The sequence below is a fragment of the Dreissena polymorpha genome, chromosome 8 (assembly GCF_020536995.1).
Source record: "Dreissena polymorpha isolate Duluth1 chromosome 8, UMN_Dpol_1.0, whole genome shotgun sequence".
Taxonomy (NCBI): domain Eukaryota; kingdom Metazoa; phylum Mollusca; class Bivalvia; order Myida; family Dreissenidae; genus Dreissena; species Dreissena polymorpha.
This window is the reverse complement of record NC_068362.1, coordinates 26883290-26896190: the sequence shown is the minus strand read 5'-3', so window position 1 is coordinate 26896190 and position 12901 is coordinate 26883290. Positions and strand designations below refer to the sequence as shown.

At 41.4% G+C, this 12901-nt stretch overlaps 1 protein-coding gene across 1 annotated transcript in view; it reads right to left on the bottom strand.

Annotated features, from left to right (window-relative positions):
* Positions 1 to 1057: 1057 nt before the first annotated feature.
* LOC127841078 (uncharacterized) overlaps positions 1058 to 12901 on the bottom strand; it is a 15727-nt gene continuing 3883 nt past the window's right edge. The window contains exons 2-9 of the mRNA XM_052369629.1: positions 10550 to 10673; positions 9898 to 10010; positions 4985 to 5043; positions 4252 to 4437; positions 2579 to 2826; positions 2200 to 2406; positions 1736 to 1925; positions 1058 to 1398 (exon numbers count right to left, since the gene is read on the bottom strand). Coding sequence (XP_052225589.1) covers positions 1227 to 1398; positions 1736 to 1925; positions 2200 to 2406; positions 2579 to 2826; positions 4252 to 4437; positions 4985 to 5043; positions 9898 to 10010; positions 10550 to 10673 — 1299 coding nt within the window. The 3' untranslated portion in view covers positions 1058 to 1226. The remainder of the gene's footprint in view (positions 1399 to 1735; positions 1926 to 2199; positions 2407 to 2578; positions 2827 to 4251; positions 4438 to 4984; positions 5044 to 9897; positions 10011 to 10549; positions 10674 to 12901) is intronic.

The following is a 12901-nucleotide window of genomic DNA, read 5'->3' as shown; positions in this document are numbered from 1 at the left end:
CCACTTATCAAACACACTAGTTTACATCATTGGATTTACTTATTCTAAACACAGCTCGCGCGCTACATAGTCGTAGCGAGCATCGTTAAATTCTGTGTTTGTTTTCGGCGTTCATATCATACCGACATTTTGTTTCTGTTATACTGTTTGACAAACAACTTATTCATTTGGGTTTTTTTTCATTTGCCTTGGAGAATATTGTTCATATTCAGTGCAATGATTCCGTGTTATGTTCGTTCGGGTTTCGATAAGCTGTTATTTACAATGATGCTAGTGTAATGGCAACATTTCGTTGTTGTTTTGTTGAAGAAGATGGCCGCAAACTCAACACTAAAAGTGCAGGGTTTTATATCATTTGCATTTTAAATCGCTTCGAACTCTATTTAATTTCGCCCAGACCTTCTTGAAAAACCTCTAATTCCAGATTTCGGATGAGGCGTCGCGACCGAAAAAATCCGTTTAAAAAACCGTCGTGGGTCAAAATAGATATTTAAAGTAAAGTTAAGTCTCTGCAGAGGGTGGCGTCAAATTGTTGAATCTTATGGACACGGCCTTTGTTGCCGGGCGGCGTCGTTGATTCCGATAGTAGTTTTTGGTTCGTCCATACATCTCATTTTAGTGGCATACTATTCTGTTATGTACGCGTCATGTTTTTAATGTATTTATATTTGTATTTTACAATGAATTTTGAATACACCTATTTTCATTTTGCACGTTTTCAAATCCATGATATGCAATTTCGATCTCATTGTGATTCATTAATGTAACATGTCTCTGACAAAACCTAAAATGCGTTAAAGTCCTCAATAAATATTGACATTTACTAAATTGAATGTTTGTAATGAGTCATAATGCTTTTGTCCCAGACCACTTGTTAACATTATGAATCAATACTTTGTCAATCTACAATTTATAACGGCTCCTATGCATCTATGGTTGTGATAGCTAGAGCTTGTTACGAAAAAGCAAACACACGTTTACCAATAATGAAATGATTGAAAATCGCTGAACCAAAACAATAATTTGTGCAGCTGTGTCAAGAATAAAAACACCTGTATTGCGTATACATGCATTTAATGTGAACAACTTAGTAATCATAGATAACGTAACCATAATTGCCCGATAAATAAGATGTGCTGTAAAGTACAATTAATTTGAAGATGTTCATCAATGCTCTCACTATCCGTAAAGTACTTGTTTCAGATTTTAAAAAAGTTCCGCTGGGTTTATCCTCCCCCGGTACCGGCAGGACATGCCCGTACGGCGTCTACATAGCAGGGGACGGTGAACTTGTTACTGGCTAGATCTGATACAGCAGAGTAAGAAGTCGCTATGCCGGCAACCAGTCCGACAAAAATAATTTCATAGAGAAGTACCCGTGTATGTAATGGAATGTATCTGAAATAAAAATGAATACATGCAAATTAAGGATACTTAGTGCGAACACGATATTATTAATTATTATTAATGGAAAATGACGGAAAAGGAGAACTAGAGCTAGTGATTGTTTCAATGAAACCGATCGCAAAATCAGCAATGTGATTGTTAACCAGCAACTATTCAAAGTGAGTTGTGTTTTTTAATTTTAACTTATTTATTTTGATTATGTGTCTGATTTTAATTCATTTTGGTTGTTGTCACGTAGAATAATGCAAAGAAAATATCCAACCAAACAAAAGTACACTCTGAACAAAATGTGTAAAAGAGTTGTTAAGTACATTGTTTGTTTAACTACCTTTCTGAGGTAGACTTTGTAGCCTTGCATAGCTTCAAATAAAACAAAGGCGGACATATGAAGGAGAGGATGGTGATCGTGGAGCCACCTACGAGTGCCAAAACGGAGGAGAAATGTGGGACAGAAAGGGCGACGAACAGAACGGCCCCCATCACGACAGTCCGAGTCAAGATACGCTTCCATGTGAATCCTGCAATATAAATGTTTATGTATTTGGTAAGTTGACAAATTAGTGGATCGAAATAATTAGGATTACATATGATTGGAAGTTTAAACAACCACAGCGCATTATAAATGGACCAAGTCTTAGCTATATACCCGGCATACGGTTTTCTTGATGCACGGAAAATGTAAATTTAAAGACTTTGGCTTTGCGCTGCATGCATCAATGGCATAACGCTTATTAAGATTTCAGTTCATACAAAAATAAAAATCATAAAAATACAAAACAACTCGTAACTCACGTTCCGGCACCTTAAGCACGTGTTCTATTTCCTGTGATAACGGATTAATGCCGATGACAATAGTTGACAAGATGTGTGCTGTCATAAGAAGAGAGATTATTGTTGTTGTCGCACTCATCGGTAGCGTATTTAGGATATTTGGTTCTACCCGCGACCCGTATATAAAATACGCCACAGAAGAGCTCGGTGTGTACATCGCGAATACGACTGCAAAAAAAAACATTGTAAGATGAATACAAATAAAAATCAAATATAGTACTTTTTTTTGGAAATAAAGACAAAAACAGGCGAGATAATAATTTTCCATACATCAACAGTGCAAAACCTAAACACAATACCATAACGAAATCGACACAGTTATGCGTATTGCAATGGTTACCTAAATATCCTATGAATAAAGCCTTCCCAAACTTCTTCGGTTCTTTCATGTCCGACTGAAATGTCGGAAAGCATGAATGACCGTTGTACGCAAAGCATATTGTTCCGTAAGCCGTGAAGAACGTCGTGACGGTGACGTCAGAGTGGGTGACGTCACTCACGTCAATGTCAGCGCTATGAATAATGACGGACACGAACAAAATGATGCTCGTCGTCGCAGTGGCTAGAGTGGCTATTACGGCAATACCCCTAGAAATAAATTTTAAAAAATGCAAATTCCAGTGTCCGGTTTGGAAAGCAAAACCAACACATTCATTGTAACCACACTGTCAACACAAGCGTTTACATTTTCACGGTGTAGATGCATATCGATGGCCTTTCTGTCAAAATGCTGCCTCTCTGTTCATTCTTGGCTGCCTCTCTGTCATAACAAGAAAATGGATGATCGACATTCACAAAACCGTAAGAAAATCTAAACTTAAAACCGTAAACACATTTGTGCATAAAAAGAGCTGGTCCATGAGTTGAAGCATATATCAAGCTACAGGTTCACAGTATTCCGCAGGTCCAAACACTTATCACAAACTCTATCGAAGATGGAATGATGACTATGTTGGTGGAACAATCGTGTATACATGCCACTTTGAAGACTTTTTAACATAGCTTTTCCCTAATATGTTAAATATCTTGTGTCATTGATATAATCTTTATGATCAAATCCTTACGTTCAATGTACGCTATATAGTAATTTTCATCATTTTACTTAAAAAATGCCTACTTTCGCTTTCGTTGTGGCACGGAAAGCCTCTCCCTCTCGATCAGCTCATTTTTCTGGCACGGGAAGCCTTGTCGACGATTAACACTGGCAAGGAAACACTTCGTGTCGACCTTCGATAATAATTTTATTATTGAGATGCTTAAAATACACCATTCCCAGTGTTGCGATGAACGGCTATACGGCCGAAAATGTAATGGAGAGTGTTTCCATGCCAGTGTCAATCGACGACTAGGCTTCCCGTGCCAGAAAAATGAGCCGATCGAGAGGCTTTCCGTGCCACAACGAAAGCGAAAGTAGGCATTTTTAAAGTAAAATTGATGAAAATTTCTATATAGCGTACATTGAACGTAAGGATTTGATCATAAAGATAATATTAATAACAGTAGATATTTGACATATTAGGGAAAAGCTATAATAAAAAGTCATCAAATAGGCATGTATACGCGATTGTTCCACAAACCTCGTCATCATTCCATCTTCGATAGAGTTTGTGATAAGTGTTTGGACCTGCGCAATACCGTGAACCTGCAGCTGGATATATGCTTCAACTCACGGGCCAGCTCTTTTTATGCACACATGTGTTAACGGGTTTTAATTTAAGATTTTCTTACCTGTTTTGTGAATGTCGATCATCCATTTTCTTGTTTAAGACAGAGAGGCAGACAAGAATGAACAGAGAGGCAGCATTTTGACAGAAAGGCCACCGATATGCATCTACACCGTAATTTTGCAAAAGAAACATTTTTGTCGATTTTTCAAACTCGTATTTTATCCGAACATGGCATCCGTTCAGCTTTTGTCAGATGTACATATATAAGCCTAAACAAAACGCCCCCTAAACAAGACCTGCGTCATTGCTTTATGTTCAACAAGAATTATCTCGCCTTTCGACGTACCAGAATTCCTTTGGCGTTCCAAGCCATGTGAATGGCGTCATTACGCAGCCGACAGTAAGTGCCACTAAACAGCAGTTGAATTTTGACCCATCCGGAAGCAATTTTACTATATTTTCAGCAGCTAGAAGTACTAACACTACCGTCCCTCCAAACTGGGTGAAATTCAGTGATAGCGAAACAAGATATCTGAAATAAATGATTTTATCTTAAAGGAGAAAAAAAGCCATAGAAATTATACTTAATTTCGAAACATTAAGCCAAAGAGACATCAGTTTATAGGCCGAAAAGTGCCTGTCGCTCTACTGGTAATATGCGATTGCATTAGGTCTATACTATAAAATAAATTGGGCAAAATGTGCTTCTCATAAATAGTTTAACATATTTGATGAAATAGCATGTTTAATTAGATGATTTAGTGGTTATTGTCCATATTACTTATGGATATTGGCCATATTTTAGAACAAGGAGACATAGTTAGCTTTATCGGTTCAAAGTATCTTTTTTGTGTTGATTTTTTTCCCTTTCCTCGTATAAGTTGTTCTTATTTTACCAAAATTTTAAAGGTAACTGATAATACATTTTATTTTCATTATGCATAAAATAACACAATTTTTAACAGTTTATTGCTAAGTGCGCATATGAAATATGTAACTCGCAGATATGTTAAAAAAATCTTAACTATATTTAAGAACAATACTAAAGATATATGACGATTTCATCATTAAATTCCTACCTTCCGAATGTCCCGTAAGCCAGCTCTCCGATTGCTGGATATGGATATCTAATACTGCCCTGAAATTATGTCGAGATAGATGAGAATAAAATATCAATTACTTCTTAAAATCAAAGTTTGTGGTAATTTAACGTTTGTCACATGCATTTGCCTCTTATCATTCTAAAAACATAGCAGTACGGATTTATTTTACACGGAGACATTGGACATATGACACCCGGCATTCACGCCGCGTGTAAATTTAAATGAAGCTTTGTATTCATTCGCAACACTATAAACTACATTCGCAACACGTTAAAACTTCTCCGTTGGAAAAGTGGAGAGATCTTCATTATCATCCAAAGTGGCATGAAGCAACTGTTATTCAAGACAATTTTAGGACAGACAGTTATCTCGTCTGACATTATGTGTTATACTGTAAACCAGGAAAAAATCTTAAGAGAATTCGATTGTGACGAAGCGCGTCCTTAAATATTACAGCACGTTTCGTTGAATAACTACTTTCCCTGCGTCAGCGTCAAACTCTTACTGCATGTGCCTACCTGTGTCAGGTCTTATGTTTCCTGAGTCGATCAGAATCGCTCGTGTCAAACACACGAAGTTTACGTATACAGTCAGACCATTGAATTTGTTCCTTTGCCAGTGTCCAAAATGCTATGTTCGACAACATTAGTAAGGTCAGGATACCTTTTTTCTTGTATATTTGTCCAATTCTTGGTGTATGCCTACCCGAGAGTGGTCAGGATTCCTTTCCTGTGCAACCTTCCAATACTTTATGTAGACCTACCTGAGTCCCTGAGTCAGGTCAGGGTTCCTCTCCTGTGCCAGTGTCCAATACTTGATGTAGACCTACCTGAGTCAGGTCAGGGTTCTTCTCCTGTGCCAGTGTCCAATACTTGATGTAGACCTACCTGAGTCAGGTCAGGATTCCTCTCCTGTGCCAGTGTCCAATACTTGATGTAGACCTACCTGTGTCAGGTCAGGGTTCCTCTCCTGTGCCAGTGTCCAATACTTGATGTAGACCTACCTGAGTCAGGTCAGGATTCCTCTCCTGTGCCAGTGTCCAATACTTGATTTAGACCTACCTGAGTCAGGTCAGGATTTCTCTCCTGTGCCAGTGTCCAATACTTGATTTAGACCTACCTGAGTCAGGTCAGGATTCCTCTCCTGTGCCAGTGTCCAATACTTGATGTAGACCTACCTGAGTCAGGTCAGGGTTCCTCTCCTGTGCCAGTTTCCAATACTTGATGTAGACCTACCTGAGTCAGGTCAGGATTCCTCTCCTGTGCCAGTGTCCAATACTTGATGTAGACCTACCTGAGTCAGGTCAGGATTCCTCTCCTGTGCCAGTGTCCAATACTTGATGTAGACCTACCTGAGTCAGGCCAGGGTTCCTCTCCTGTGCCAGTGTCCAATACTTGATGAAGACCTACCTGAGTCAGGTCAGGATTCCTCTCCTGTGCCAGTGTCCAATACTTGATGTAGACCTACCCGAGTCAGGTCAGGGTTCCTCTCCTGTGCCAGTGTCCAATACTTGATGTAGACCTACCTGAGTCAGGTCAGGATTCCTCTCCTGTGCCAGTGTCCAATACTTGATGTAGACCTACCTGTGTCAGGTCAGGGTTCCTCTCCTGTGCCAGTGTCAAATACTTGATGTAGACCTACCTTAGTCAGGTCAGGATTCCTCTCCTGTGCCAGTGTCCAATACTTGATTTAGACCTACCTGAGTCAGGTCAGGATTTCACTCCTGTGCCAGTGTCCAATACTTGATGTAGACCTACCTGAGTCAGGTCAGGATTCCTCTCCTGTGCCAGTGTCCAATACTTTATGTAGACCTACCTGAGTCAGGTCAGGATTCCTCTTTTGCACCACTGTCCAATACTTGATGTAGACCTACCTGAGTCAGGTCAGGATTCCTCTCCTGTGCCAGTGTCCAATACTTGATGTAGACCTACCTGAGTCAGGCCAGGGTTCCTCTCCTGTGCAACTGTTCAATACTTGATGTAGACCTACCTGAGTCAGGTCAGGATTCCTCTCCTGTGCCAGTGTCCAATACTTGATGTAGACCTACCCGAGTCAGGTCAGGATTCCTCTCCTGTGCCAGTGTCCAATACTTGATGTAGACCTACCTGTGTCAGGTCAGGGTTCCTCTCCTGTGCCAGTGTCCAATACTTGATGTAGACCTACCTGAGTCAGGTCAGGATTCCTTTCCTGTGCCAGTGTCCAATACTTGATGTAGACCTACCTGTGTCAGGTCAGGGTTCCTCTCCTGTGCCAGTGTCCAATACTTGATGTAGACCTACCCGAGTCAGGTCAGGATTCCTCTCCTGTGCCAGTGTCCAATACTTGATGTAGACCTACCTGAGTCAGGTCAGGATTTCTCTCCTGTGCCAGTGTCCAATACTTGATGTAGACCTACCTGTGTCAGGTCAGGGTTCCTCTCCTGTGCCAGTGTCCAATACTTGATGTAGACCTACCTGAGTCAGGTCAGGATTCCTCTCCTGTGCCAGTGTCCAATACTTGATTTAGACCTACCTGAGTCAGGTCAGGATTTCTCTCCTGTGCCAGTGTGCAATACTTGATGTACACCTACCTGAGTCAGTTTAGGATTCCTCTCCTGTGCCAGTGTCCAATACTTGATGTAGACCTACCTGAGTCAGGTCAGGATTCCTCTTTTGCACCACTGTCCAATACTTGATGTAGACCTACCTGAGTCGGGTCAGGATTCCTCTCCTGTGCCAGTGTCCAATACTTGATGTAGACCTACCTGAGTCAGGCCAGGGTTCCTCTCCTGTGCCAGTGTCCAATACTTGATGTAGACCTACCTGAGTCAGGTCAGGATTCCTCTCCTGTGCCAGTGTCCAATACTTGATGTAGACCTACCCGAGTCAGGTCAGGATTCCTCTCCTGTGCCAGTGTCCAATACTTGATGTAGACCTACCTGTGTCAGGTCAGGGTTCCTCTCCTGTGCCAGTGTCCAATACTTGATGTAGACCTACCTGAGTCAGGTCAGGATTCCTCTCCTGTGCCAGTGTCCAATACATGATGTAGACCTACCTGTGTCAGGTCAGGGTTCCTCTCCTGTGCCAGTGTCCAATACTTGATGTAGACCTACCTGAGTCAGGTCAGGATTCCTCTCCTGTGCCAGTGTCCAATACTTGATTTAGACCTACCTGAGTCAGGTCAGGATTTCTCTCCTGTGCCAGTGTCCAATACTTGATGTAGACCTACCTGAGTCAGGTCAGGATTCCTCTCCTGTGCCAGTGTCCAATACTTGATGTAGACCTACCTGAGTCAGGTCAGGGTTCCTCTCCTGTGCCAGTGTCCAATACTTGATGTAGACCTACCTGAGTCAGGTCAGGATTCCTCTCCTGTGCCAGTGTCCAATACTTGATGTAGACCTACCTGAGTCAGGTCAGGATTCCTCTCCTGTGCCAGTGTCTAATACTTGATGTAGACCTACCTGAGTCAGGTCAGGATTCCTCTTTTGTACCACTGTCCAATACTTGATGTAGACCTACCTGAGTCAGGTCAGGATTCCTTTCCTGTGCCAGTGTCCAATACTTGATGTAGACCTACCTGAGTCAGGTCAGGATTCCTCTCCTGTGCCAGTGTCCAATACTTGATGTAGACCTACCTGAGTCAGGTCAGGATTCCTCTCCTGTGCCAGTGTCCAATACTTGATGTAGACCTACCCGAGTCAGGTCAGGGTTCCTCTCCTCTGCCAGTGTCCAATACTTGATGTAGACCTACCTGAGTCAGGTCAGGATTCCTCTCCTGTGCCAGTGTCCAATACTTGATGTAGACCTACCTGTGTCAGGTCAGGGTTCCTCTCCTGTGCCAGTGTCCAATACTTGATGTAGACCTACCTGAGTCAGGTCAGGATTCCTCTCCTGTGCCAGTGTCCAATACTTGATTTAGACCTACCTGAGTCAGGTCAGGATTTCTCTCCTGTGCCAGTGTCCAATACTTGATGTAGACCTACCTGAGTCAGGTCAGGATTCCTCTCCTGTGCCAGTGTCCAATACTTGATGTAGACCTACCTGAGTCAGGTCAGGATTCCTCTTTTGTACCACTGTCCAATACTTGATGTAGACCTACCTGAGTCAGGTCAGGATTCCTCTCCTGTGCCAGTGTCCAATACTTGATGTAGACCTACCTGAGTCAGGCCAGGGTTCCTCTCCTGTGCCAGTGTCCAATACTTGATGTAGACCTACCTGAGTCAGGTCAGGATTCCTCTCCTGTGCCAGTGTCCAATACTTGATGTAGACCTACCCGAGTCAGGTCAGGGTTCCTCTCCTGTGCCAGTGTCCAATACTTGATGTAGACCTACCTGAGTCAGGCCAGGGTTCCTCTCCTGTGCCAGTGTCCAACACTTGATGTAGACCTACCCGAGTCAGGTCAGGGTTCCTCTCCTGTGCCAGTGTCCAACACTTGATGTAGACCTACCTGAGTCAGGTCAGGGTTCCTCTCCTGTGCCAGTGTTCAATACTTGATGTAGACCTACCCGAGTCAGGTCAGGATTCCTCTCCTGTGCCAGTGTCCAATACTTGATGTAGACCTACCTGAGTCAGGTCAGGGTTCCTCTCCTGTGCCAGTGTCCAATACTTGATGTAGACCTACCTGAGTCAGGTCAGGATTCCTCTCCTGTGTCAGTGTCCAATACTTGATGTAGACCTACCTGAGTCAGGTCAGGGTTCCTCTCCTGTGCCAGTGTCCAATACTTGATGTAGACCTACCTGAGTCAGGTCAGGGTTCCTCTCCTGTGCCAGTGTCCAATACTTGATGTAGACCTACCTGAGTCAGGTCAGGGTTCCTCTCCTGTGCCAGTGTCCAATACTTGATGTAGACCTACCCGAGTCAGGTCAGGGTTCCTCTCCTGTGCCAGTGTCCAATATTTGATGTAGACCTACCTGAGTAAGGTCAGGGTTCCTCTCCTGTGCCAGTGTCCAACACTTGCCGAGTACGTGCCCGGTATATGCGGACAGGAAACAGCAAACGAGAACAAGCAGGAATCCTATCCAGCCTTAAACATGAACACGCTATTAAATATAACCATCTGCTGGGCAAAGCCATAACGAAATAAAATTATTAAATATGCTTCGCATTTGGATAAAAGGACAAAAAGCAGATGACGTCTGTCTGGCAACCATTCAATAGGAAAATATCGGAGCCTTTTTTATAAAAAAAATTAGAAGTTAACAAGTTTTTAGAGAGTACAGGATACACATTTTAATTTGAACAACGTCACGCACAATTATGAGTTGATTTCGATGATTTACTACGAAAGGTGACAACACATATATAGCAAACAATATTTCAAACGAGATATTGTTTTGCAGTCCCTTATTGAGAATAATATTATGAAACATGTTTCTATTTTAGTTTTTTAGTTTTTTTCATTTTAAAAAATAACATCGACAAGCGCACCACTTTAAACAAGATTCAAACAAATCTACAGCATTTTGTAATACAATACATATTACTTACATGATTCATATTAAGTAATAAAAAGTGTTCTAGGACAACTTCTTGAACGACTCGCGACAGTGACTCTAAACTTACCGGCATTATCGATCGCCTTGGGCAGCGTAAGGAACCCGGTACCAGCGATGACGCCGACGATGAAGACGCACGTGGTGAGAACGCCGAGGCCCTTCCCGTTGAGTACATCCGGCGACACATACGGCTAATAGATATCAGCGCATTTAAGTTTTGCAGGAGCTTGATTTTTATTTAACTCTTAAAAGAGCTATTGCATTGATGATTTGAGTTCATTTTTCTTCACTATATCTATCAATTAGGTAAACATTTTGCACGGAACTGCGAACTGTTTTTGAAGATGCATAAGTAAACGAGCAAATCATATTCCCGATGTAGCGATAGGAATCGGAAGTTACAAATAAATACGATGGAGAAATCTATTGGGTGGGTATTTTTTATTCGGTTTTGTTAGGCGTAGGGTAAAAAATCTGACAATATACTGCGAATAAGCGGATATTAATTGATCAAAAATAGTACAGAGACATACAATCATAATCCATTGGGAAACGTCAGGACCTTCTTTAGTTGTCAAATGATGCAATTTACAAAAGCAAAATGCAGTTTTTGTCTTCATGACGAACAAACGTCAGTAAAAATAAAACACAAATGGCATCAAACGATAGTTTAAAAAAGTAGTGACTGAATTACCAAAGTCGTCGGCTTCTGGATGATAAACTAGATATGTTTTCATCTTTCCAAACGAGATGGAGTCAATGCCAAGGAGGTTGCGCTTATAACAGAGGGTGGCGCCAATTAGGTCTTTTCGTAAATAAGAAGTTGTCTCCCATTCGGGTAGGTATCACGAGTATCCCGGGTAAAAAGCGGTCCGTCTAAAATGCGTATATGACTCATATCCGCGGATATGACCGAAAAGTGCGGATATGGACGAATACAGGCAATATCGACACTTTTTTCTGCAATGTTTATTTCAATGTTTAACAAGAGCACCGCCTTGCGGGTGCAGATCGCTCATCTATTTTCTTTTTAAAGGTGAAGGGACTCTCATTTTCAATCACAAAGGAGGGAGGGGTGGAGTGAAGAGGGGTGTATAGTGTGGGGGGGGGAGTGGGGGGGGATTCTTGGGTGCGATGGTTGGACGTTATTTCAAACATAAAATAATAAAAATAACTATTTGTGTTTTTAACCGTTTAAAAAAAAACAAAAAATTGGGGGTGGGGGTGGTGGGGTGGGGTGGGGGGTATAGTGTGAGGGTGTGGTGGTAATTTGTGAGATGATCTTAAAAAAAAAACAAGTTGGGGGGGATTTGGGTGGGGGGAGGGGGGTGGGGGTGGGGATTCTTGGGTGCGATGGTTGGACGGTATTTCAAACATAAAATAATAAAAATAAATATTTGTGTTTTTTAACCGTTTAAAAAAAAAATTGGGGGTGGGGTGGGGGGGGGGGGGAGGGCACACGGGATGGTTTAGGTGGAGTCTATTGTGGTATGTCAGGTAAGAGTAGTTTTGTCAAAGTATCAATCAAATCAAATCATAAATAAAGAAGTTATGGCAATTTTAGCAAAATTTAATAATTTGACCTTGAGTGTCAAGGTCATTCAAAGGTCAAGGTAAAATTCAACTTGCCAGGTACAGTAACCTCATGATATCATGAAAGTATTTGAAGTTTGAAAGCAATAGCCTTAATACTTTAGAAGTAAAGTGGATCGAAACACAAAATTTAACCATATATTCAAAGTTACTAAGTCAAAAAAAGGCCATAATTCCGTAAAAATGACAACCAGAGTTATGCAACTTGTCCTTTTACTGTACCCTTATGATAGTTTGCGAGTGTTCCAAGTATGAAAGCAATATCTATGATACTTTAGGGGTAAAGTGGACCAAAACACAAAACTTAACCAAATTTTCAATTTTCTAAGTATAAAGGGCCCATAATTCCGTCCAAATGCCAGTCTGAGTTACATAACTTTTCCTGCACAGTCCCCTTATGATAGTTAATAAGTGTTGCAAGTATGAAAGCAATAGCTTTGATACTGTAGGAATAAAGTGGACCTAAACACAAAACTTAACCAAATTTTCAATTTTCTAAGTATAAAAAGGGCACATAATTCTGTCAAAATGCCAATCAGAGTTACATTACATTGCCTGCACAGTCCCCTTATGATAGTTAGTAAGTGTTGCAAGTATGAAAGCAATAGCTTTGATACTTAAGGAATAAAATGGACCTAATCACAAAACTTAACCAAAATTTTCAATTTTCTAAGTATAAAAAGGGCACATAATTCTGTCAAAATGCACGCTAGAGTTATCTCACTTTGCCTGCCCAGTCCCCTCATGATAGTAAGTAAGTGTACCAAGTTTGAATGCAATAGCATTGATACTTTCTGAGAAAAATGGACCTAAACGCAAAACTTAA